At 56.8% G+C, this 25,009-nt stretch overlaps 1 protein-coding gene across 1 annotated transcript; it reads left to right on the top strand.

Annotated features, from left to right (window-relative positions):
• The first annotated feature begins 1,543 nt into the window (after positions 1-1,543).
• Positions 1,544-23,622, top strand: CSRP1 (cysteine and glycine rich protein 1). Its single transcript, XM_014794126.2, has 6 exons — positions 1,544-1,645; positions 12,171-12,289; positions 17,212-17,380; positions 18,263-18,392; positions 21,776-21,869; positions 22,336-23,622. Exons 2-6 carry the CDS (start codon positions 12,178-12,180, stop codon positions 22,410-22,412), a joined length of 582 nt encoding a protein of 193 aa, XP_014649612.1. The 5' UTR covers positions 1,544-1,645; positions 12,171-12,177; the 3' UTR covers positions 22,413-23,622.
• Positions 23,623-25,009: the final 1,387 nt, after the last annotated feature.

Consider the following 25,009-nt stretch of genomic DNA (forward strand, 5'->3'; position numbering starts at 1 on the left):
AGAGCATCCAGCCTGTGGAGACCTGAGCGCTCGACAGCCGTCCAGGCTGGAAGACGAGGCAGCTGCATCTATGAGTGACCTGGGGTGAGGGGTGACCAGCAAATCCTCCAGGACCTGCCCCCGGTTAACTGCCACGGGCAGAGGGAGACTGTGGTAGCTCATTCTTAGAGAACACTCTAGATCCCGAGAAAGCAGGAGGAAGTTGCACACAGACACACCCACAGAATACACACAATCACAGTGAAACGTGGGCCCCAGATCTGAGAGTGTTTGTTTCCCGCTCAGTAAAAATCATGTAATTCAACTGTGGAGAATAAGACCCTTTGGTCTTGGAAATGTAGTAAACAACCTACAAAAATCTACAAATGGGAGGATACTGTTTTGTCTCCCTGAGGCTCTCACTTCTTCGTTCCGCTCCTCGTTCCTGGGCATGTCAGTATCTCCAATTCCTGGGTCCGGAGGACCGGCCTGGGGAGCTCCTCGTCTGTCTAGAGCACTGGGTTTCCGGGCTGTCCCTGCATCCAGTAAAGGGGTGCAGGCTCTATGCTGGCCAGGGAGCAGCTCTACAGCGTGCGAGCATCTCTGCCCTCTGAACTGCTGCAGCAGGCACCCAGGAGGGGCTGGGAACTGGGTAGATGGCACACCCGCAGGTAACTGCCCCGGGGCAGCGGTGAGTGGCCTGTGTCTGTCGTACTGAGGTTGGAGGCCCAGAGAAAAGCTCCAGCCAAGGCACCCACTTTTCAGAACTGCTGTTTTTGGGGGTAGAGTGGGGTGTTCTCCTTTGGATAGCAGGGAAGGTTCCCGAAAGCTGAGGGGACAAAAGACGTTGGAGGAGGGAGTTGACATTTATTGAGTATCTACCATGTAGAGGGCCGCTGCTGGAAGCTTACAGTCCTGCACAACCTCAGTCCCCCACAACATCCTGCAGATTATAGGACTATAGATTATACCTCTTTCACAGATGTGGCACCTGAGGCCCAGAGGGGCTAAGTGTCTAGGCCAAGGGACCAGCTATGACGAGGAAGGGTCAGGATCAGAGCTTGGGCCTGTCTTACTCTGGTGCCCAAATGTGTCCCTTACACCTCGCCACCAGGACATGCAAATGTGAGACCCCCCTTTCTTTTGGGGTGCAAGATTATCAGGGATCTGATCTCTCAGATCACATCTCCGCTCTCCCATCTGGCTGACAGAAAAACCCTGAGAGGTTATGGGCATGTGCAAGATGTTTTTGACGCCATGGCACACAGTGGGACACACAGTGGGCACACTGTGGTCACACACTGCGGGAGCACGCAACGGCGGCCCAGTGGGTCACAAACAGCCGTCTCACAGTGGGTCCGCGGGGACACACAGTGGGTGTACACAGCGCGCACACGCAACGGCGCACAGTAGGTGCGCGGGGACGCTGGAGCCAGCGTCTCCTGCTCGCGCCATGCGGGCCGCCCCGGGTCTTGGGGGGGCCGCCCCGGGGCTTCGCTCCGTGACATCAGCCTGGTAGTGCAGTGTGCAAAGCCCGCTGGTTGGCGTGGCCGGGACACGCCTCCCGGAGCGGAACAAAACGGCGCGCAGGCCGGGCGCACCCAGCCACCGCCTGGAGAGAGCTGCCCGCCCGGCCGAGCCCGCCACCAGGTGACCTAGCCGCCAGGTGAGCGAGTGCGCCCGGGGGTCGCGCGGTCCCCGCCCGCGCGCTGCACGCACCGAGCGCCCCCTGGTCTTTCCCCCTCCGCGGCCCCGTCGGTCGCGAGGAAAGTTGGAAGGAAAAGTAGCGCGGCCGGGGGCCTGCAGTGGGCCGAGGAGCTGGAGCGATGGCCGCGGTTAGCCAGGGCGGCGCTGCTCCTTCTAGGAGGCGCTGGGTCCCTCCCCGCCCGGGGCTTCCGGACACAAAGGTCCCCGCGTGCCCCAACCCGGCGCCCCGCTCCCCGCACCGCCGGCAGTTCTGGCCGCAGAACAATCAGCGATTCTGCGCGCCACTGACGCTCATTGTACGGCGGGGGGATGAGGGCACCCGTGCCACCCCGCCCTCACCCTCCTGCTCCGGGAGCACGTGCCCGCGGGGGGCGGGGACATCTGGCTTCATGGCCGGCCTGGGGCATCTGTGCCCCAAGCGCAGGTGTGCGAGAGAACGAGATGGAAGGTGCAGCGTTTCACTCCCCCACCCCGAGTCTCGGTGCTGGTGGAGACCATTAGGAAGCCTGCAAGATCCCGCAGTGAGTGTTTTATGGCCTCAGCCCTTGAAGGCGGGAGAGCAGGAAAAGGGCTGGTATCGAGCACATTTAAAGCAAGTGACAGTGTGTTCCCCAGCAAGCAGCTCTGAGGCTGGAGTTGTATTTACTCTCACAGGCCTGGGCGTATTCTGCAGCTCCTGGTCCCCGTGCTGCTGTCACCTCCTCAGGATGGGGTCAGCCAGGAGCAAGAGGTCAGGCCCTTCCCTAGAGGCCTGGGCTCCAGCCACCCACCCCTGCTCTGGGGGGTGAATGAATGGGCAGGCGCTCCCCTGCACAGAGGGCTCTGCTGGGGTCCTGTCACAGTGGGCCGAGGACATCCACTAGGCTCTGGTGGGAAGGGCAACACAAGGAGGTGGCTGGGATCTTGGTGGGCGGGTGTGGGGAAGGTGGACTGAGTCCTGATGGTTGGGTTTGCTGCTTCACACCCGTGACCTGGGACGAGTGACTTTGCTTGGTGCCCTTTGGGGACGGCACTTTGGGACGGTGCTGCACAGCCCTGGAGCAGGGGACTCAGTTACTGTCTTCTCCCACGTCCCCTCTCCCCACGAGAAGCACGGGGGATGCAGGTGCTGGGTCCCTCTGTCGTCTCAGTGCAGGGGGCCTTCCTCCCAGGGGCATTTGGGGCGGGAGTGCTGAGCTTCAGTGGCTCTCGCTCAACTGCAGCCTCCTGATCCTCCAGCCGGGCTCCAGCCCAGGAGCCAGGGCCACCTCTTGCAGAGAGACTGTCCCCAGCCCTCGGCTGCCCCTCCCTGAATCCAGTCTTGTGCTGCTCACAGGCTCCCAGGGAATGAGCCCTGCCTCAGGGAGGATGTCCAGGGCGGGGGACAGTCGGACAGGGAAGGAAGTTTGTCCGCAGAGGGTGTGGTGTGGGCCAAGGGTCAGGGCACTGCTTGGTGTAGAGGGTCTGGGGAGGATGCAGGAAAGAAACTGCAGAGCAGGCCCACCTTCCCTGCACTGGACTGTGATAAATGTGACAACAGGAGGGCCACGGCCTTTGCCCCGGGCTGCCCTTGCATGGTCCTTCCTGGCCCAGGTGTTTTCTTTTCTCATTGCCGACATCGGCCTCTGGGGCCAGCGTCCTCACTGGGCCAGAGTTGCAGCTGGGAGTGTAGTGCTGACTCTTGGTTTGCAGTCAGTAAATATCTGCTGAATGAAAGGGTAGGAATGGGCTTTTCGCTGAGCTGCCCTCCTGGGTACTCATAAACCCTTCAAGTGGCTATTGGCCAGTGTTTCTGTGTGGTGGCACTGAGGAGCAGGTGAGGGGAAAAGGCAGAGTTTTTATTCACTGGGAGTCTCCTGGTGGGGAAAGCAGATGCGGAAGGCTTTTCTGATGGGCTGCTGAAGTTTGAACTGTTTAGGTAAGCCTGGATTATGGTGAAAAGTTGGCTTGCTTGAGGACTGAAGAGTCAGGCGTTAAACATTTTGAGGTCCAAGAGGGACTAGTAAGAATAAAAGGACCTTTTCTTCCAAGTCAACCGTTGCCATTATTTGGGTGTCCTGGCAAGTGTTTGAGTTGACCTTTCCTTAAGATACTAGTAAGCAGACACCTGCACCTGCTGTGCACCAGGGACTGGCCTAATTCCTCATGAGTGTCATCGTGGACAACCCATGAGGTGGGCACGGACCCTGTGTTGCAGATGAAGAAACTGAGGCACGGAGGTGGTCGTAACTTGCTCAGGATTGCAGCTGGTCAGTACTGAGCTGCCACTGAAACACAGGCAGACTCCCTCCAACACCCACGCCCGGTCACTGTGTCACCGTTTTTCTTTGCTCCCCTACATTTCCTATTTCTAGATCAACTCACTAAGGAAGTGTCAGCCACTTGTGAAACACATGAACTTCATAGAGCGCTTGACAGCGGCTTATAGACTAAGGACGATATGGCTTTGCCAGTGTGAACGTGGATGGAGTCTGGGTTAGAACTCAGACCTCTAGGTGTTCACTCTGCTGCATGGCCAGGGAGGAGGGGGCACCCCTGGAAGTCAGCCCCAGACCCGGTGGGTATGCTTTCACCAGGTCTGTGGTGTTTGAATTTCCGGGCCAGGTTTACAGGGGAGAGAAGAAGCCTGGAAAAGAGCCTGCTTGAGAAAAAGACACACACACGCACACACACAGGCACACGCACAGCAGAGCCGCGGGTGGAGGGGCAGGGAGGGGGTCCTGCGTGCTGACAGGCGGCTTCCCTGCGGTTTCGGTTGGCAGGAATTTCTGTGGTACTGACGCGGCTGCACTACGCAGCGGCCCAGGAATTCGCCTGACGTCAGCAGGGGCAATTCCCATGTATGGTCAAGTGTGTAAATCCCAGGCGGCTCGAGGTTCCAGACTCTGGCATTTCCACTGCTTCCCGAGGCCAGAAGGCAGCGCCTGACTCCTCAGCAGTGACCCAGGAGGAAGAAAGAGAAAGTTCGCATTAGTTCAGGCCCGGCCCAGGGCCAGGCCACCAGGCCCTTGTCTCCCATCTCCTGCGTGCCCTGCATCCTGTATGCAGGGGTGGCGTGGGGTGGGGCTCCCCGAAATGTCAGCTGTAAACAGTGTGTTTTTACAGGGTCTGAGTGCTAATTTGTTTTAAAAATTCATCAAAGGAAAGTCGTTCAGACCTGTCAGCCTGGGACAAGCACTTGTTGCCACTCTAAATTGACATCATTCCAGATAAAAGCAAAGAAACTTGATCTCTTGATGAGTCTGAGAGACCCTATAACATAGGACTGCGTGGAATAGTTTTGAAATACTTAAAATAAGTCGTAGACCCCCATTTCTACCTTTGTTGACCTTCAGGTCTCTCAGCTCCGATTGGGGGGAGGGGGAGAGCTGTGTCTTGGAAGGCATAGGGACAGGCAAGGAAGGAAGACACAGCCCCGCCCTTGTCGGCTCACAATTCCACTGCGCCACGGGTGTGCATTTGAAAAGAGAAGCTCACACCACAGAGAGAGAGAGAGAGCTGGAATGCCGGTCAAGTTCTGGGGTACCTTGGGGCCTGGAGTGATCACAGCTGTGAGGCTGGTTAGCTTCTTAGAGACGTGAGTCGTGTGCAGGGTTCTGAAGAAGTCGTGTGGTGGGACATGTGAGGCTGAGGCCGAGTTGGCATCTCTATATTGGCCATTCATCCCCCTGCCAGTGACCATTACCATCAGGGGAGGTCTGTTTCCTGGGCCTTCAGGTGTCACCTCCAAGACGTAGGCCCTGAATCTTGGCCAGCGGGGGCCCCCTCCTTCCCTCTCCCTCCTTGGCTGTTCTCCTGACGTGGGAGCGTGGGGGAGGGACTGAGCTGTGGGGTTGGAAAGGATGACAGCTCCCCTGTACCTGGCCAGATACCACAGAGCTCAGGTAATGGGAGCTGCGCATTTCCAACCAGACGAACACCTGAGAGGTCTCCACCAGACCAAGTGGGTGGGGACTTGAGTCCTGTGCCCAGAAGTTGCTCTTTGGCCCTAGGGAAGAAGAGGTTTTGGAAAGGGAGAGATAGGGTTTTTCCATGGGAGAAATAAAGGCGTGGAATGGTTCATCAGGTCAATGGTTGATGAGAGGAGGCTGTCCTTCAGGCACTGGTGGCTAGCAGTTAAGGACTGTACATCTCTGAGACGGTTCCTTAGACTTGAACCCGTTACCCCATCCCCACTTTCATGGGATTGTGAACATGAGAGTCTGTGCTCTGTGTCTGCTCCTTTCTCTGCTGCTGTGTGAGCCGCCATCTTGAATCTCTACTCTCAAGTTTGAGGATCTGGATACAGCTCTTAATGGGACAACCAGAGAGGAAGGTGTGGGCAGCAGACTCAAGCTAGTTGCTTATCAGAAGAGGCCAATCCTTGGCTTCTAGCTTCCAGCCAGGCCTAAGGAATCCTGGTATTTCAGGTAAATAGCTGACCAGATATTTCCAACCATGCAGCAGAAAATTCAAGCCCTATTCCCTGTTGAGATTATCAACATAGTGAGGTAGGACACACCGGAACAGGCGGCAGCTCCCAATGGGAACGTATCTCTGAAGGGAACCCGCGCAGACCCAGAGGTGGATGATGTGGTTACAGAGGACAGCATTGCTTCTTATCAGCTCCCAGAGAGCCTGGCATCCAGACACAAGGCTCTGCTTGGTTCCCAGGTGGCCAGGGGAACCTAACCCCAAAGAAGGGCAAGGCACTTGTCCCAAACTCATTCCCTGGGCTGACAGACAAGTCAGGAATTCCTGATCCTTATTTGGCATGTTGCTTCTCAAGCCTGGCTCCTTCCAGATGTGGAAGGAGAGGACATCTGGCCCCACATCTAGTTAAAGCTGGCCTGGGCTGGTCCTGTTCATGGTCATCAGAGGAACGAGCACGTACAGGACACCAGTACTGTGTGTCGCTCCCGTACATTCTCATCTCGTCCTCACACGAGGATTTCAGGGAGTCAGTAGATGGTCCCGTTTCAAGACGAGCAGGTTGAAGCTCCGAGAGGAAAGTAACTTGCCTGAGATCCTCCCACGAGGAAGGGATGAATCCAGACCCCATTTCCTTTCCACTGGACTGTACCCCCTGAACTCTCACCTGGGGAACTTCCTTCTTCCCAGTCCCTGCAGGGCTTCTGTCCCCAGAACTGGGTAGGCCAGTGAGAAGGAGCCAGGTGTCCCTCTGGGCACTCCAGAAACTGAGAAACAGGTTTCCTTTTAAGGCAGTTCAGCCTCCTGACAGACAGGGGGATTTGGCTGTTGAGAAGCCGCTGGGCCGAGGGAGGGAGACTGAAGAGCGCTCCCCTCCCCTTGGGGGAAGGAGGTGGCTGGGCTCCCTCCAGCTGAGACATCCCCCAGGCAGGGTCCCCTGGGCGGAGGAGGGGGGGCCCATCCACAGGGGCTGCCTGGGGGGCCCTTCCTGGCAGTGGACACCGTCTTTGCTTTTCACCCCAAGGTGCTCGAGCCCTTGTCCCTCCACTGGCTCCTGAAGGGAGACCCCCAACCCAGTGGCCCCGCTTGGAGGAGGGCCCAGCCGAGAGGCATCTCCGCAGGTTTTCTTCACTGGCAGGCCCTTGGGTTTGGCCCATCCTCCATCCATGTTCCTGTTTCCCTGGGGGCCCTGCTGGATGTGGGCCCCTGACACAGAGCCAGGGAGAACAAGGGAGGCTGTGTGGAGCTGTGGGTCTCCCTCACAGGGAAAAGGGCCTTTGTGTCTGGGGACAAAACATGGCTTGGAACTGGCTCTGAACCCAGCCGTGTGGGAACGTTCACCCCTGAGCGGTATTCCTAGGGGCGTGGAGCTTGTCCCCAGCTGGGTCAGGGGGTGGGAAGGGGAGGAGAGGGCCGTGCATCGGGGTCCAGGATGTCCACTGGGTGCAGGCACTCTTAACTGTGGTGGGGGATGGCATGGCGCAGGGTGACAGAGGGCTCAGAAACGGCTGGACCTGCACTGGGATCCCCGTCTGTCTCTTCCAGCCCAGTGACTGCTGGAGAGTTGCCTAACCTCTCTGAGCCTTGATTCCTTGGCTGTCAAGTGGGCGTGTTGCCCACCTCCAGGCGAGGATGAAGTGGATGATGCATGTCAACACGTCTGTGTAGGCACGCGGTCACCGGCGGTCTGTCAGTGGGTGCCTTGGCTACAGGGGTTCTGGGTGTCACGTCTGGGCACCTTTCAGAGGCAGAAGAGAACCTGTGTGGCTCCACATGAACGAGCACATTTTCCAGAAGCTTCCCCAGCAGAGCTCCCCTTGCATCCCACGGCCTGTCCCTGAAGCAGCCCCCGCAGGGGAATGGGGTCACCATGGGGGCTCAGGTGACCAGGCTCTGTCCCCAGAGCTGGGGTTGGGAGCACCCACAAGGCACTCAGTGGAGTGGTGGCTGCCTGAAGAGAGTTGGGGTCTGTGACAAGGAAGGAGAGGAAACCGTTGATGGCTAGGCAGACGGTCACACACTATGTATTGCTATTCTTCTCGAACCGTCCTTCATGTAGCTGGACGTGCAGCCCTGAGCTCTTGCTCAACAGAGTGGCTAGCCCCTGGAGTCTTCAGGGCAGAAGGGGCTGAAAGAACTGAGGGGCATCAGAGGCGGGGGTGGGGCTGGCCCCAGGGACCTGGGAGCTCAGGCCTGTGGGTTATTATCTGGGGAAGGCAGAGTCACGTGCAGCTAGAGAAGCCCTACCTGCGGGGTGCATCAGTGTGTGCGTGAGCCTGAGGATGCAGCGGCCAACGGCCCCGCTAGACCCACGCCGGGGAGGACCGCGGGCCCGGCTCCAGCTCTTCGCCCGGCACAGCCTCCCGGCTCTGTGCACAGGCCCTGACCGAGCCCTTCCTGCACGCCGGGTCGTGCTCTGGGCTCCGCGGTGGAACATGGCGCTTACATCACCGACCTCGATCGTGTGAGGTGCAGGGGCAGGAGACGGACCTGCAAGAGTTAGTGGAGGCCATGCTGTGAGCATCTCAAGGGGAGGGTTTGGTTGTTCTCAGGCAGCAGGGGTCCCTGATGGTCTCTGAGCAGAAGTCGCCACAAAAAATCTGGCAGTGGTGGGGGGTGGATTAGGAAGGAGTTTCAGAAGCAGTGTGGCTATAACTGTTGTCTCTCTGGGGATGCGTTGGCTTGTAAAGTAACTGGCTTCAACAGTAAAGCAAATTTGTTGGTTTGTTTAACTGGAAAATTCAGAGATAGAGGAACTGAAGGTCTGGCTGAATGGTGGCTCAATGATGTCACCACAGATTCAGTTCTGTCTTCCCTGCTGTCAGCTTCCTCCTCAACGGCCTGCCCCCTTGGGACAACGCCCCCAGAGCCGCTTGTTCCCCTCTCCTTGCACCAGGGGCTTGCTTCCAGGAAGCTCTCTCACAAGATGGGGACATTTCTTTGCCAGAGCCCCCAGAACTCCCTTCTTCTATCTCACTGGGATGTGTGTAGCTGGCCCACCCCTGAGCCCTGGGCTGATCAGGTCAGGTCCAGGCCACATGCCATGGCTGAAATTGGGGTAGCTACCAAGAGAAAGGTGGCTGTAGCCTGGTGTGGGTTGGCCGGGTGAGGGTGAGCGGTGGTTAGGCTGGGTTAGGGTGGTGGAGAGAGAATCAGAGAGGAGAGTGTGGTGCATGGTTTGGGGGTGAGTAGATGAAGGGGAGCAGAGTGGGTGCAGCTAAGGGAGGGGGACAGCTCATCTCATGCTAGGGTTTGGGAGAGAATGGCTGTGGTACCACGAGCAAAAGTGGAAAAGTCTGGAAAAGAACAAGTTTGGGAAAGAAGGTGATGTGTTCAGGTCACCCACGTTGACACTGAGGTGCTTCTGGCCCATCCAGGTGGAGATGCTACCCTGAAACTGGACAGGAGCCTGGCTCGGAGGAGAGGTCAGGGCGAGAGGTATACGGAAGTCCTTGGCATGAGGGGATAGTAGGTGCAATGGCACCGAAGAGGTTGAGAGAGAGAGGGACCAGGGTGGGGCCAGAGGGAACCCCAGCTCTTAGGATACGGGAGGACAGAGCAGAGGGAGTGAAAGTGTCTGTCCCCTCCACTCTGACAAAACCTTGCTGATGCACACACCCAGATCTCAGTGATATTCCCGCTGGCATGCCCAACACCACTTTGCACCTTAAGCCCTGCGTATCAGCCTGCACACGTTCACTGAGCGCCTCTGCGGGGTCCCGGGCTCCGTGAGGCACACGGCTGTGGAGAGCACACCCCACCGTGGCTTTCAGTGTAGGGTACCCTTTGTTCCTTCCTCAGCTGTTTATTGAGCACCTGTATGAACACCTGTACGAACACCTGTCTGCCAGGTGCTGCGTAGCCCATGGGGACTCCATTATGAACGCAGCCTGGAGCCTCTTCTTAGGCTGAGGTCCGTGTCCACCCTCAGATGCGAAGCTCTCCAGCAGTGGAGGCCCGGCTCCCCTGTCCTCGGCACTGGCTCCCGAGCTCCCGGCACAAGCCACAGTACCCACGGAGTGGGCTCTGGATCCACGTCCCTGTTTCCAACGTTTCCATGACATGTGTCCTGGCGAGCTTTCTCCTGAGGCAACAAACCCCTCTGGCCCCTGCCCCTTCATTTCCTAGCACGCTGCATCCTCCTTTACTCGCCGCATCCTGGCCACCTCAGCCCCATCATGTACTCCCATACGTCACCTGTCCACAGGACCCCTTCCCTGCACACACTGAATCACGTCTGCTGAGTGACAGATTGAAATGGAAGGAGAGAAGCAGATCCATCAGCTGATGGCTTTCTCTGCTCTCCAAGTCTTGTGGATTCACCCCCTGTGCCACTCTCTGGGGAGTCAGGCCCTGCCCCGCAGCACAGCCTCTCCTGCAGTCTTGGGCTTCTGTGTTAAGAATCATTATTATTTTTTTTATTGCGGTAACATTGGTTTATATTATATAAATTTCAGGTGTACATCATTATATTTTGATTTCTGTGCAGATTACATCATGTTCACCACCCAAAGACTAATTACAATCCATCACCACACACATGTGCCTAATCACCCCTTTCGCCCTCCTCCCTCCCCCCTTCCCCTCTGGGAGCCACCAATCCAATCTCTGTCTCTATGTGTTTGTTTGTTGTTGTTTTTATCTTCTGCTTATGAGTGAGATCATACGGTATTTGACCTTCTCCCTCTGACTTATTTTGCTTAGCATAATGCGCTAAAGGTCCATCCTTTTTGTCACAAATGGCCAGATTTCATCGTTTCTTAAAAAATCATTATTGGGGCCGGCCCCGTGGCGTAGTGGTTAAGTGCACGCGCTCCGCCAGTTTGGATCCCAGGCGCACACCTACGTGCCACTTGTCAGGCCATGCTGTGGCTGCGTCCCATATAAAGTGGAGGAAGATGGGCCCAGTTGTTAGCCAAGGGCCAGTCTTCCTCAGTAAAAAGAGTATTGGCGTGGATGTTAGCTCAGGGCTGATCTTCCTCACACACACACAAAAAAATCATTATTGAACACTCACTGTAGGCCAGACCCTGTGCTGTGTCATTGACTCTCTGTATCTCATTTAATACCCAGAAATAATCTATGAAGTGGCATTTTAATGCAGAAATCAAGGTTTAGAAAGACCGACTACCTTGCCAGGGTACACACAGCCAGCGAGGGGCAGGATCAGGATTGGACCTGACCTGTCTGCATCAGGACTGCAGCTCGGAACCAGTACCCAGAGCATCTCAAAGTTGGTATCAGGCCTCCTGCTAAGGATGCTTATTAAAAGTTCAGATTCCTGTACCTCATCCTCACAGGCCATTATTCGTCGGCGCTGGTAAATCTGATTTTGGAGAAGCCCCCGCCTGATTCTGATGGACTCTAAAGCCTAGGAACTAAGCCCTGTGTGTCTGCCTCCTGCTTTAAAAAAAATTCTTTTTGGTGAGCTATCTTACACACCAAAGAGCATATAAAACCTACGTGCATAGTTCAAAGAATAATTACAAAATGTGACGACCACCCAAGTTAAGAAAAAGAACACTGCCCGTGCCTTGGCAGTCCCCCGGAGGCCCCCCCAATCCCGCTCCTTTGCCCCCCTCAGAGGTAACAAATCTAAGACAATAGTTAGTGATGATCATCCCCTTGTCTGTCTTTATAACTGTTCCACCCATGTGTTTATCCCTTGACAGTACGAATTTTGCCTGTTTGTGAAGCTCACACAAGTGATTTCTGTTCTGTGAATTCTGGTTTATCTGCTTCTTCTGAATCTGTGTGATTCGTTCGTGTTGATGCCTGCAGTGGTAGATGGTTCATTTGTATTGCGACTATGGCCTCCTTCGTGGAGCCTGTTTCTTACGCTGATTTGTATCCTTTAGAGCACCTAGCACAGGCCTGAAACACAGCCGCTGCTAAGGGAGTATCTGTGACTCCGCGAGGAGCAGTTTGAGAAGTACGTGGAGCCAGCGGGGAGTGCGGCCTGCCAGGACCCGCAGCCTCCACTGTGGCCCTGCCTCCTGGCCTGTGTCCTTCTCAGCCTCTGCCTGTGGCTTCTCTGTCGTGGGCAGTCTGTGTTTCCACCTCCCTGTAAAGTTAATTCCCATTTCTGTGTCCAGTTTCAGGATGCCGAACTGGGGAGGAGGCAAGAAATGTGGGGTGTGCCAGAAGACGGTTTACTTTGCCGAAGAGGTTCAGTGTGAAGGCAGCAGCTTCCACAAGTCCTGCTTCCTGTGCAGTGAGTGTGGCTGGACCGCTGTCGCCGTGGGGACTGGGGCTGGGGGCCCGCCCCTGCAGGCCAGCCTGTCAACACCCCCACCCTCAGGGAACTGGTCCCACGGGATGTAAACAGCTTGACATTTGGCTGAAGCTCAGCCGGAGAGGGAGACACTTAAGGGCCTCTTTGTTCCGCCCAGAAGCTGCTTTCTAAGGGGATGGACTGGCCAGAGCTGGTGGGGGTGGCGGGCACTCGGGCTGAGAGCCAGGCTGTAAAGACTTGGGTAGGAAAACTTTCCACTCCACTTTCTTGTCTTTCTCTCCCTGCCACAATCCCATCATTTAAGACAAAGACACTCTTAGCCCAAAGTTTCACCAGCCCTTGGACCTGAATTGTCCCTGTGACAAGGCAGCAGAGGCTGCAACCTTGTGGGGAAGCTGAGTCTGGAGGAAGGCTCTCCCTTCCTCCCCAGTCCTGGGCTGGCCGCTCACCCTCTCACTTCCCCTTCCTACTCCAGCAGCCTGGATAAGAGGAAAAAGAGTGACAAGCTCTTTGACATCAGCTCCCAATAACCCAGAGCAAGACTTGTCCATCTCAAGCCTGGGTGAGCTGGAAACCAAGCAACAGACACCAAGCAGCCGGGACGTTAGGGGGCCAGGGATCCTGACTCCAGGATGCTGTGCGGGCTGGTGCCTGGGCCCATGATGATTTCAGAGTGCCCAGGAAGTGCTGACTGGGGGAGCCTCCCGCAGGTTCCTAGATGGTTCGGTTCATCGTGATCAGAGCAGAGGGTCTGGGTAGGAGAAGAGGCAACCATAGCAAGACGTGTTTTCCTTGAGGCTGGCAGAGTGGGGGCAGTGGAATGTCTCCGTTAAGCCCCAGGTTTCAGAGCTGGTCAGTGAGGGTCTGAGTCTGAACTCAGTGTTGATTATCTGTGCGATGATGGGCACGTTACTCAGTTTCCCTCTGATCGAGTTTTCTCACGATTCCAGGGGAGACGATAAACTCACCTCAGGGGGTTGTCGTGAGCATTAAAATGAAAGGAGCTTGGAAAACAAAGCCCTTAAAGCAAATTGTGAGTGTTCAGTAAATGAGAGACACTGCCCCAGACACACACGCGCATACACACACACACACACAGACGCACACATATGGTGCTGGGGGATCTGCAAGCAAGATGGGGTCACGCAAAGGAGACCTCACATAGGGCTGAAGTCCTAGCCCATCTGGGCGGTCCGCGGAATGGGGTCCCATCTACCCTGCATCACAGGAAGCGAAGTTGGGAGATCTGTGGTGGATTTGTTCCTGGGTGACTTGTGATCCAGAGCAGTATCCAGATGGGCCAAGGGCCCCCTGCTCATTGGGTGCTCACCAGCTCTCCTCTTGCAGCTGGGCCACCAGCCAGAAGCCACCCCGCACCGGGCAGCAGGGCCTGCACCCTGCCTGGCTGGCCGAGTGACACCCGAGGGCTGCGTCCGTGAATGGGGAGTGAATGAACTCTAGTGGAGCCTCGCTGGCCTCCAGCCTGCAGAGGAGGCCGTGAACAGCAGCATCTTGTTATCTACAGCTCCCTGCACTTAGGAATTCCAAGCTGTTTATTTTTTCAGAGGGAACGAGAGGACTTGGCTCTGGCCAGGAAGAGGGTCTAGGCAGCAATTTGCTCTTGAATGTTGTGTAATCACTGCTAAAGGTGGCCAGCTGTGGCCAAGAGGCTGCCTGCCCACAGCCCTGCTTGTAGAGGAGTGGCTGCCAGTCAGGCAGTGGAGGGAAGTCAGGAATTCAGGGGGTGGCGTTGGGAGAAGGGAGCAGCCTGGGCCAGGGAGTGGGGGGTGCTGAGGATTAGAAACAGTTGTGGGAGGTCAGGCTGGGAGCAGGGCTGGGAGGGGCGCTGTGACACTCACAGCCATAGGGAACAGCCTCACGTCTCTCCGGGCTGTGTGGTCCCTGGGCATGAAGCTCAAAGAGGTCCGGGGCCTCTCCGTACCCTGTCTGTTCCCAGAGCCTGGAGCACAGCAAGCACGTGGCAGGTTGTTGATGAGGATGTTCGTGAATGGAAGGAGGGTCACTTCTCTCTCTCAGTGAAGGGGTGGTAGGTGTGCAGCTTGAATCCAAGACTCAGAATGACCTTCAGAATCAAAGGACTTTCTCCTAAGGAAGAGAGAGGCGGCAGGGTTTGGGCCTGGATTGCATTAAGGGCCATAGTCCTTTGCTGACCAGGCCTGAGCGAGTCCCCAAAAGAAGTTCCTCTGACCATTCAGGTCCTTGGCTCTGGATTTGACTCTGCGTGGCACCTACGTTCCCTTTCCTGAAGACCCAGGACAGACAGGAGGAAGGGAGACAGGATGAGGTAACAGTCAGGGAGAGTGGCCTTTGACCCGGGACGGGGACAGAGAGGGCCCGCAGTATGCCCCGTGGTCTCAGCAGGGCAGCCAGTTCCCATTAGCAGGCAGGAGAGCTCGGCTTTGTGGCTGGGGGCCTACCCCAAGGCTATGAGCCTGGCTCTGAGCTGTAACCACCTCTCTCCTGGGGCAGGTTGGGTGAGCAGCCAGCCCTGGCCCAACCCCTTGAAACTGGGCTGCTCCCCAGAACCCAAGAGCAGAGCAAGCCCTGCTTGCCCTCTGACACTAGCGTCCCCTTACCTGCAGGCTGAGGTTCACTGTCCGTTTCACCCTCCGGGTCCCACACACTTGGCCTCCCCGAAAAGGATGGTGGGCTGGCAGAAAAGAACCTGGTCTGGAAGTCAGGGGCTGGGTCTCCCTGCCCGGCTTCTGGCCAATTCTGTGAGCTTGAACGTCGTGGCTGTGGTTTTCCTTCCAGAAGCAGAGAGAATCCATCTCTGTCTTGGGGTGGGGTGAGGGGGCTCCGACCTTTCACCTGGGGCTGCCTTTCCCAGTATTGTCAAACGGCATCACAGGCCTCACCGAGCCAGGGAGCATCTGGAAGTACATTTGTGCAACAGATGCAATAACTAACCCATGACTAGGTCTTTTTTCCTGGCTTAACACGATTTAGTGACATTTATTTAGGCTTTCATTCAAAATTCCCCTCGTTGAGTCTTGGTGGAGCCTCCAAGGGGCCGCCTGGGTCACCTAGACGGAGGTGGAGGGGCAGAGGCCAGGGTAAGGTGGAAGGTGGGCCACAGTGGGCAGACCGGGCCTGTGGGAGAAGCAAAGCAGAGCAGAGACCAACAGGGAGCTTCCAACGTCGTTCCTGGACATCAGGGCCCTGTCAGCTTGGCGGGGAGCCCCCTGGGGGGTGCGGGCTTGTAGGCCTGGTATCTCCTCAGGCTGGGCTCCTGGGTCTGCTGCTGGAGGTCCGTCAAGAGACCTCTGTTGCCCCCACTGCTCTCGTGTCCACTTTCTGTCCTCCCTGTGGTCTCCGAATTCCCAGTTCAACTTGGGTCTTGCAGGAAGCAATTCCCGGCCAGCTCTCTGCTGCCCACCCTAGAAGGGAATGTCCCAGCCCTTGGCCTATTGCTCTCTCTCCCTCCTTCCCGGGAGCCAAGCCCCAGGGGAGGCCGCACGGAGCTCCATGTTTGGGCTGCCCAGTGCTGGAATGAGGTGGGGATCTTGGGGCAGGACAGGAGGGTCCATATTTAGTCTGAAGTCTTCAACCTGGGGCTCCGGGTGAGAGAGGAGCTGGCCCTTAAAAGGCCAGAGGATGGCCAGTTCAAGGAGCTGAGCTGAGAGCCTTCTTGGAGGGGGAGAGGCGGGCTTCTCCAGCTGTTCCCTGGGTTCCATCTTCAGCGGGACGTGCGGGAGGATATGTCGCATTTGGGCCATGGAGTCCCAGGATTTAAGGAGTATCCTAGAACCAAGTTATTGTTGTAGGACAGGACCTACGGAAACAGGGTGAGGTTGAGTCTCTTGAGAGAAGCAGTTGGGGGTTGGAATCATGTGATCTTTGGAGCCTCCCCCACCGTCTTTCTGTGGTGCTGACTACGCAATGCTAACAAGAGCAGCCAGCACTTATGATGAGCCTGTCGTGTGCCAGGTGTGCGCTCAGAACTTCTCACGTAGCATCTCGGTTCTCACAACCACCTTTTGGGGGAGACATTAGTATCTGCATTGACAGGTGAGGACACAGAGGCTGGAAAGGAGCAATTCCTTGTCCAGGGTCACACAGCAGAAGACGGAGAGAGCCGGGGCCTCACTCTGGGAAGGTGACTCTTCATGACCCCTGGCTCCAGACAGTCCCACTCTGGAGAGCTGGCACAGCTCCCCTCTGACATAGACGGGAGCACAGACGAGGCCACAGGCTTTCCAGCTCATCCCATTCCAGGCTGTCTTACCCAGTTGTCAGGAAGTTCCTCCCAGAGTCTGATCTCGCTTCCTCCTGTGGCAAAGTGATTTCTGAGAGTAGAAATTTTCAATCCTGTTGTTGTGGTTAGCATGACTATATCTCTCTTCAAAGCCCACCATGCTGGGCGCTTCATAATATTAGACTTTTTTCTCTTCTGGGGGCATCACTTCACCTGCATCCCTGCCCCCTGAGCACACACAGATGGTTCCTTCTGGATCCCATTGCTGGAGGCAGGAACACCCCGCCCTTCTTCCTTCCTTTCTTTTTTCTCCTGTTCTGCTGGGACACGTGGTCTCTTTGTCAAGGGCAGAGTCAAAGCTTGGGGTCAGCCTAGGCTGTTGCCTCTGATGAACCCCGGGGGTGCACTGCAGCCAGCGGAGGTACGAGGGTGCGGGGGACTGAGGCTGCCACCAGCGTCTCCGGGGGAGGTGGTTCTACCAGTGTTCCTAGAGCTGGGCCGCACAGGTCCCCTCCCTCTCTCCTCCCAGCTCAGTGGCCATCCTGACCTCCCCTTCCAGGCTGCTCCTGAAAGACCGGGATGGTATACATGCACAGTGCCCCGCGAGCCTCGGCTACAGGGGGCTTGCAGGGAGCCAGCCACCCGCCCAGCACTGAGTCGCCATCCTGACTTCTCTCCTCAGTGGTCTGTAAGAAGAATCTGGACAGCACCACCGTGGCGGTGCACGGTGAGGAGATCTACTGCAAGTCCTGCTACGGCAAGAAGTATGGGCCCAAGGGCTACGGCTACGGGCAGGGCGCCGGCACGCTGAGCACCGACAAGGGGGAGTCCCTGGGCATCAAGCAGGAGGAGTGAGTACACAGCCCCCCGCACCCCCGAGTTCTCTCCTCCCCTCCGACGGTGGACACATTTCCACCACTTTGGGCTGAGCGGAGGAAGGCTCAGAAAACCCTGATTTCAAAGGTGGTCCTAGAGCACCCACTTGGTGTCAGGCCAGCCGAGGAGCTGGGGTCCAGTGGGGACAACACGGGCTCCTCCCTATCTGGAGCGTGCAGCCTAGGGTTTTATCTGTGTCAGAGCTGGGAGGGGCCCTGAGAATTACTGGTCCAACCTCCTCTCTTCATCGATGAGAAAGCCCAGCGCGGGCTCAGTGACTGGCTGGGGCTCCCACAGCCCCAGCGTCTGAGCTGGACCAGAACTCAGAAGCAGCACCACCGCACCAGCTCCCTCTCAGCATCTCTCACCTCTGCTGAGGGGAAGTCGTTCCCCTTGAAAATGCTACAGGGTGTCACCAGGTCCCCAGCACCCACTCTCCTGCTGTAACCAGTGGTGTTGGCGGTCAGCCTGGCCAGCTCCTGGGCCTTGGGGGGTGGACGGAAATGACGATGAGTTACCACATTTCAGCCGAGGGCACTGCCCCGGTAAGAATGACTTGTCAGCAGATTTCTCCCTGGAAAGAATCTGGTAACAGACAGGCTGCAGGAACGGGGGCAAAGGAGGGCTGTCCTTAGCAAAGGAGGTGTTACATGGTTACAGCGTTTTAACTAGGTGCTGAGAGAAGTGTGATGTTTCAATGAAAATAGCACTGGGCTGAGCCTTGGTTTGTCCCTCTGAAGAATGGGAGATGACCCTAGAGGCCCTGGTGGCCCTAGCCTTGTGACTGGCCACGCAGTGCCCACCCCACCTGTGTTTCCCAGTGTAAGTCATTCCGCCTCATGTCCTTCCCCACACAGGGCCCCTGGCCACAGGCCCACCACCAACCCCAACGCCTCCAAGTTTGCCCAGAAGGTTGGCGGTTCTGAGCGCTGCCCCCGATGCACCCAGGCCGTCTATGCTGCAGAGAAGGTGATTGGTGCTGGGAAGGTAAGGCGGCCACTGGGCATAGTGGGGAGAGGGGAGGGAGACAGGCTGGCAGAGACCTTCTTGGAATGGGGGTTCCAGAACGTGGCAGATCTGACCCTCGCTCTGCTCAGGGGAGCCTGAGCCCTGCCGTTAACTCCCTCCCTTCATTTCAGAAGCCTGCCAGGAAGGAGGAACCCTTTGTCCCTGAGCCTCCCAGTCTCCAAGGCGCCCAAATCGCTCATGAGCATGACAGCCCCAGCATTGATGGAACTGATGATTAAATGCCCATGGGCAATTCATAGGGAGTTGCAAAGATCAATCTGTGTCTAGAATTGGGGGCTACAGACCTCTAAGGGTGCCTGAACAGATTTCAGAGGGCCCACAAGCCCCCTAAAATTATATGCAGCTTTGTGGGAACATGTCTTTTTCTGGGAAGAGGGTCCATAACTTTCATCAGATTTTCAAAAGGATTTTTGATCCCCCAAATGTTACTAAGCCCCCAAAATTCCACATACATTCTGTTGCATAGGATGTGCACTCCTGGAAACCTATTCACATCCCCCAGGGCAGAGACTTCCAAGGCTTGGGGCCTATTGGAGCCTCCTGGGGGGCTCATGCAACTATTTCTAACCGCCATGCATGTGGCCCCCGACTCACCAAAGGGCTGTAAGAGTCAGTGTGGCGAGCCCCTGTCCCACAGGAGGATCACAGCCGCAGGAAGGCTGCGGTGGAGGAGGCCCAGGGATCTGCAGTCTCGGACTAGTTCAGAGTCACAGAAAAGGCATCTTCATGATATATGGCCAGAGAGGGTTCTGGATCTTCACAGGAGGCCCAGGGTAGAGGGGGGACTTGGCCAAGCTCACACAGCAAGCTGATGAGACAGCTGGGCCTGGAACCCGCCTCAGCTGGGCTCAGCTTTCAAGACGCAAGCTGAGACCTTCCGTCTCAGCTTAAGGCGTTTGGACCTTGAGGGGCGGCCCTGGGGGTTGCCTGGGGAGCTAACTGGTGGCCATGTCTGGACCAGAGCAGGCTCTTTGTTCAACCTTCACAGTCAGGGTGGGGATCGGTGCTGTGGCCCCATCTTACAGATGAAGAAGCCGAGAGCCAGAGCGCTACACAGTCTGCCCGGATCTTCCAGCGAGGAAGTGGCCGGCGAGGAGTCGGCCCAGGCCCGCCTGACTCCAAAGCGCTGGTTCTTCCTGCAGTTAGCTGTACTTGGGGCCGTTAAGCCTCTTTGAACCCACTTCCACAGCTGACCACAGTCCTCACATGATGATTTAGACCTGGGACCCTAGACAACCTGGTTTGAAGCCTAGTTTTGCCGTTTACTAGTTGTGCGACCTTGGGCAATTCACTTAACGTTCCGAAGCCTCAGGTCTGCATCTGTAAATGCAGGGAGCATTGGGGATCCCTGAGGAGCAAGGTTGAATTGAAGATTGACTGCGAGAATGCACACGGAGCCCCGCGCGCTGCCCGCTGTGTGCTTAGCAGAGGCCAGCCGCTGTTGCCATTGCTGTTGTTATTGTTTACTTTGTGGGATTGTTGTGAGGCCAGAATGAAGACCCTTGCCATTGATGAAATGATATGAAAACAGCGATATTATTAATATCAAGTTGATGTTTTTCCTTCTGTGTCTCCCTGTGAGAATAGAAAATTATAAAAAATCACTAAGTTGGGCCGGCCCAGTGGCTTAGCGGTTAAGTGCGTGCGCTCCGCTGCTGGCGGCCCGGGTTCGGATCCCGGGTGTGCGCCGACGCACCGCTTCTCCGGCCATGCTGGGGCCGAGTCCCACATGCAGCAGCTAGAAGGATGTGCAGCTATGACATACAGCTATCTACTGGGGCTTTGGGGGGAAAATAAATAAATAAAATCTTAAAAAAAAAAAAATAAATAAAAATAAAAATAAAAAATCACTAAGAATCAATATTTCCGTTCCCTAGACAGGGTCTGAGTTAGAGTTAAGGCTGTGCTACTGAGGAGTTGGGGTGAGAGGATTTTGCCTGCAAGCAGGAAATGTTGGGAGAAGCTCTCGCCTCTCTGTGACCTTGGCCAAGAAAGAAATCTGGAGGAGCAGGCGGATGTTTAGGTGCTGTGTGAAGGAGTAGAGGATGGAGCCTATTTGCAGGAAGGGCTAGGCAATGGGCGGGTGGGGGGTCTACATGTGATTCAGCCCTTCTCCAGCCTGGAGAGCTCAGGGTGGCTGCCCCTGCTTTACAGAGGAGGAAGCCAAGGCTGGGTGATGGCTGAGGGCCACAGGCCGCTGGGAGGAGGACCGAGGTCTGGGACCCCCATCTCAGCTCTCTGGACCCCACCGTCCCTCCAGCACCATCCCTCAAGCACAGGAGGAGGAGCCACGTGCAGGGTCTGGCGGCCAGGAAATCTGAGGGATCTGGTTTCCTTTCATTCTCCAGCCCGGCACTGGGCGGCTGTGCCGAGGGAGTCTCTTTGCCCTTAAAAGGCCTTGTTTTGTCCTGCCCGAATCCGCCTGCCTCCTGCCTTCCCGCAGAGCTGTCTACATGTCAGCCCTGTAGCCTGCTCAGCTGCTGCTGGTGAAGGCCGGCTCGCTGTCTGTGCCGGCTCCCATCACCGCGTGCAGACCTGGGCCGGCTCTTCCCTGGCAGGCTGTTAGCCTCCAGGCTCCGCTTAGAACCACGAAGGGCCTTCTGTGGCCCCTGGAGAAACTACGGTCCTGGGGCCTCTTCCTGCCGAGTTCAATGCACTTCATACACCCGTTCTCCTTCTAAAGTGGTAGTAGACCCTGTTGACTCAGGGCCTCCGCTCTGCCCACCCTGTGCCAGGCATGTGACACTGCTGAAGTCACTGCATCCTCACAGCTACCTCGTGAGGGTGATACCGCCACCCCACTCTTCAAGAGGTGATGGCTTCTGGGCAAGCAAGGCACCCAGTTCTGGAACTTCGGAGGTGGGGCTGGTGCGGAAGAATCCCAATTACAAAGGGCACCATCCGGTTATATCCAGTTCTCACGTCCATCTGCAGGGTAGGCAGTGAGGTCTCCCAGATGAAGAAGTGGCTGAGGCTGTGCGGCTGGGCAGTGGCAGTGCCAGGACGAGTCTGAAGCCCACAGCGCTGATCCCCAGGCAGGACGGGTCTGGAGAAGCCTTGTCTGGCCCTGCCTGTCGGGGAGCCTTGGTGGTGACCCCCGCCTCGCCTGCCCTTTGTGGTGCAGCTGGTGCCACTCACCATCCAGCCATTGCAACATGTCCTTGAAGATGGTGTGAGGCGGCATGTGGTCCCTGGCCTGCTCCCTCCACTGCCTGGCCCTCGGCAGATTGCAGAAGTGTTGAGCCCATCCATGTGGTCCTGTCAAGGGGCTGGGGCTGGGACTGGGTGCAGGGACACCCGAGTCTCTGGTGGCAGCATTAACTGTTTCCTTCCCTCCCCAGTCTTGGCATAAGTCCTGCTTCCGCTGTGCCAAGTGCGGCAAAGGCCTGGAGTCAACCACCCTGGCTGACAAGGATGGCGAGATTTACTGCAAAGGTGGGTGGCTTCCCTTCGAATGTGAGGGTCAGGGGTTCCGGTGGGGAGGGGGGTTAGTAGTTATGCCCTTGCTAAATGTAAGCCGATTCCTGGCCTTGGGGTCAATTCCAGAGCATCTAATACGACCCCTTCATTTTACACGAGCCCAGAGGGAGAAGCCACTTGGCCAGAGTCATAGGGCAAATCTGGGCAGGATGGGTCAGACCGGGCTCCTATCTCCTAGTCCGGTGCTTTCACAGCAGATAATGCTGCTCCTGACATCTCAGTGGCAGGGGGAGTGGGTACACTGTGGAGCCAAGGACCTCCTCACTGTTGGGTTGGGGTGGTGTGGAGGTGAGGAGTGCTAGTGGACTTTGCTGCCCCAGAGGCCCGGCCAGGCTCAGAGGATGGAGTATCTTCAGTGGGAGGTCAGGAGGTGTGGCTTTGGGGAGGAGCCATGGTCCTCACCCCTCTCTTCTCCCCGCAGGATGCTATGCTAAAAACTTCGGACCCAAGGGCTTCGGCTTTGGGCAAGGAGCTGGGGCGCTGGTCCACTCGGAGTGAGGCCATGCCACCCGCCGCCCCCAGCTCACTCCCTTGCTTCTCATTGCCCTTCCCTTCCCGCAGCCTCAGCCACCTGCAGGATTCCCTCTTCCTCAGTCCTGCCACACATCACTAATGACGAACTTGGGCATCTGGCTCCCTTTAGTTTGGGGGTGGTCTGCCTAAGGTCCCACCTCCCTAAGGAGCTCCCCCTGCTTGGGAGCTGATGCCACTGCCAGCAGGAGACCTCAGGGTTGTTAGTCTAGGTAGGACCGTGCCCCTGTCCCCACCCCCCGCCCCACAGACCTCTGTTCTTGGCCTCTTAGGCTGAGTGTCCACCATCAACTGGCCACACCCTGAGCCACGTCTTGGAGCCCAGAGGAGGGGCAGCAGCAGGCCTGGTGGGGAGGGGAGCAGGACTGAGGTGGGGCGAGGGAAGGCTGTGGTTCACTGGATCCCGGAGATTCTCCTCCTTGTGTAGGAGGTGGGCTTCTTGGTGTCCCTCAGAACAGGGGGAGAGCAGCCCTAGCTCTGGGAGTTCCTGTGAGGCTGCAGAGAGGCACCTGCTTCTCTAGGCCTCTTGTCTTTGAGGCTGTGGGGAACTGGTGTCCTCCCCCTCAGGGTGGGAGGGGAACCCCTGGCTCTGAGAACCCCAAAGTCAGGATGTGGTCTGACCTCTCAGGGCACCTAGTTCCCTGTTGGATGGAGGCCCTAGTGGAACACCTCCAGTTCACACTCCCGTTTATCAGTGGCCCCATCTGAGAGCAGATGGCCTGCCTCTAACTCTGGGTCCCTAGATTGGGGTGGCAGCTCCTCCCCACCCAGCACAGCCCAGGCCAGTGCTCTGTTCTTACCACGCCCACTCGACCTGCAGATGTGGAGGGAGGTGCGTGCAGCCTCGTCTTCACCCCGACACCCCTTCCCTCTGTGCCCTGTCCTCAGGAACTTTCTGCCCACTGGGGCCTTGCCCTTCTACCCACCCTTCTCCAGGGACCCTTCTCTGGCCACATCACCCCCATCCCTTCCAGCACCCCCCCCCCCCCCCCCGCCAGGAGCAGTGGGAGGGAGGGGGAGGGGCCAGGCTTCGCTGCTCCCAGTGACTGACAGGAGGACACTACAGAGCTGAGCTGTCGGCTGGAAGGGCTGCAGGCACGCAGGCACGGCTGTGTTCAAGCTGACTTCTCATCTGGGCAATAAAGCTGTTACAACACAACTTGGTGTCTGGTCCTGGTCTGTGGGGGCCCTGCCACTGCCCTGGGCTGCGGGGGACCTTGATGGGAGCAGTCAAGTCAGTAGGAGTTCTCATGGGAATAAAAGCCTTGTTCCCCTTTTTCTAAGGGCTGCTTACTTCCCAGTATCGCTAGCTGAACCGCACCGCCTGGACTGACCTGCCCAACCAGATCGCATTGCCTTGCCCTGTCTGGGGGTGCGGGGGATGGACTCTGTGGGCTATGGAACTTGGGGGTCTCAGCAAGACCCCAAAGCTGTGCTCAGAACTTTTCCCAGCTTGGAAAACCCCAGAGTGAGGGAAACAGCCAGAGGAACCTCCGTGTCAAATCCAGAAGGCTCTCATCTGCCCAAGAGGATGGAGTGGAGGGGCCTTGCTTAGCCCCCTGCACCGTTAGAGCCCCGTCTCAGTCTGTTCTGGCTGCTGTAACAGATTACCATAGGCTGCAGGGCTTATAAACAACAGGAATTTATTTCTCCGGTTCTGGAGGCTGGAAGGCCAAGGTTAAGGCACCAGCAGATTTGGTGTCTGGTGAGGGCCGCTTCTTGGTGCATAGAAGGCCGTCTTCTCGCTGTGTCCTCGTATGGCAGAAGGGACAAGGGAGCTGCCTGGAGTCTCTTTTACAAAGGCACTAATCTCAGTCACGAGGGCCCCACCTTCATGGCCCAATCACCTCCCAAAGGCCCCACCTCCTGACACCATCACACTGGGGATTAAGTTTCAACAGATGAATTTTGGGGGGACACAGACATTCATTGGACATCTATAGCATTTTGCCCCTGGCCCCCCAAATTCATGTCCTTTTCCCATGCAAAATACATTCATTCCATCCTGATGGCCCCCAAAAGTCTTATTAACTTCCAGCATCCACTTTGAAGTCTGAGTCTCTTCTCAGTGTCATCTACCTCAGATGTGGGGGAGACTCAAGGAAGGCTTTCTCCTGAGCCAAAGTCCTCTCCAGCTGAGAACCTGTGAAAACACATGCGATGAGTTTCCAAAATACAACATGGGACACGCGTAGGATAGATATTCCCATTCTGAAAGGGAGAAATAGGAAAGAAGGAACGAGTAACAGGTCCCAAGGAAGTCCCAAACCTAATGGGACAAATTCCATTAGACCTTAACGTGTGAGAATAATCCTCTGTATTCCGGACCTGCTGGGGTGGCAATGTTTCCCCACCCCTGTGGTGGCTCCTGGCAGTGCCATTCTTTGAAACCTAGGTGGAGGAAGCCATGACCCCTGAGCCCTTGCACTCTGGGCCTGTGATGGGAGTGGCAGCCCTGATGATTTCTGAATCACCTTCTAGGTCATTCTCCCATTGTCTTGAGGGATAGTCCTAGGCTTTGGTTGAGATGGCTGACCCACACTAATCTCCTCATTAGAAGGTCG

The sequence above is a fragment of the Ceratotherium simum genome, chromosome 36, assembly GCF_057802395.1.
Source record: "Ceratotherium simum simum isolate JZ-2026a chromosome 36, ASM5780239v1, whole genome shotgun sequence".
Classification (NCBI taxonomy): Eukaryota; Metazoa; Chordata; class Mammalia; order Perissodactyla; family Rhinocerotidae; genus Ceratotherium; species Ceratotherium simum.

Bases quoted from the DNA above. Each gene is read 5' to 3' on its own strand.
- CSRP1 (XM_014794126.2), top strand. From the start codon at position 12,178: ATGCCGAACTGGGGAGGAGGCAAGAAATGTGGGGTGTGCCAGAAGACG. The intron at 18,393-21,775 runs GTAAGGCGGCCA...TTCCCTCCCCAG, and splicing joins AGGTGATTGGTGCTGGGAAG to TCTTGGCATAAGTCCTGCTT. The intron at 21,870-22,335 runs GTGGGTGGCTTC...TTCTCCCCGCAG, and splicing joins TGGCGAGATTTACTGCAAAG to GATGCTATGCTAAAAACTTC.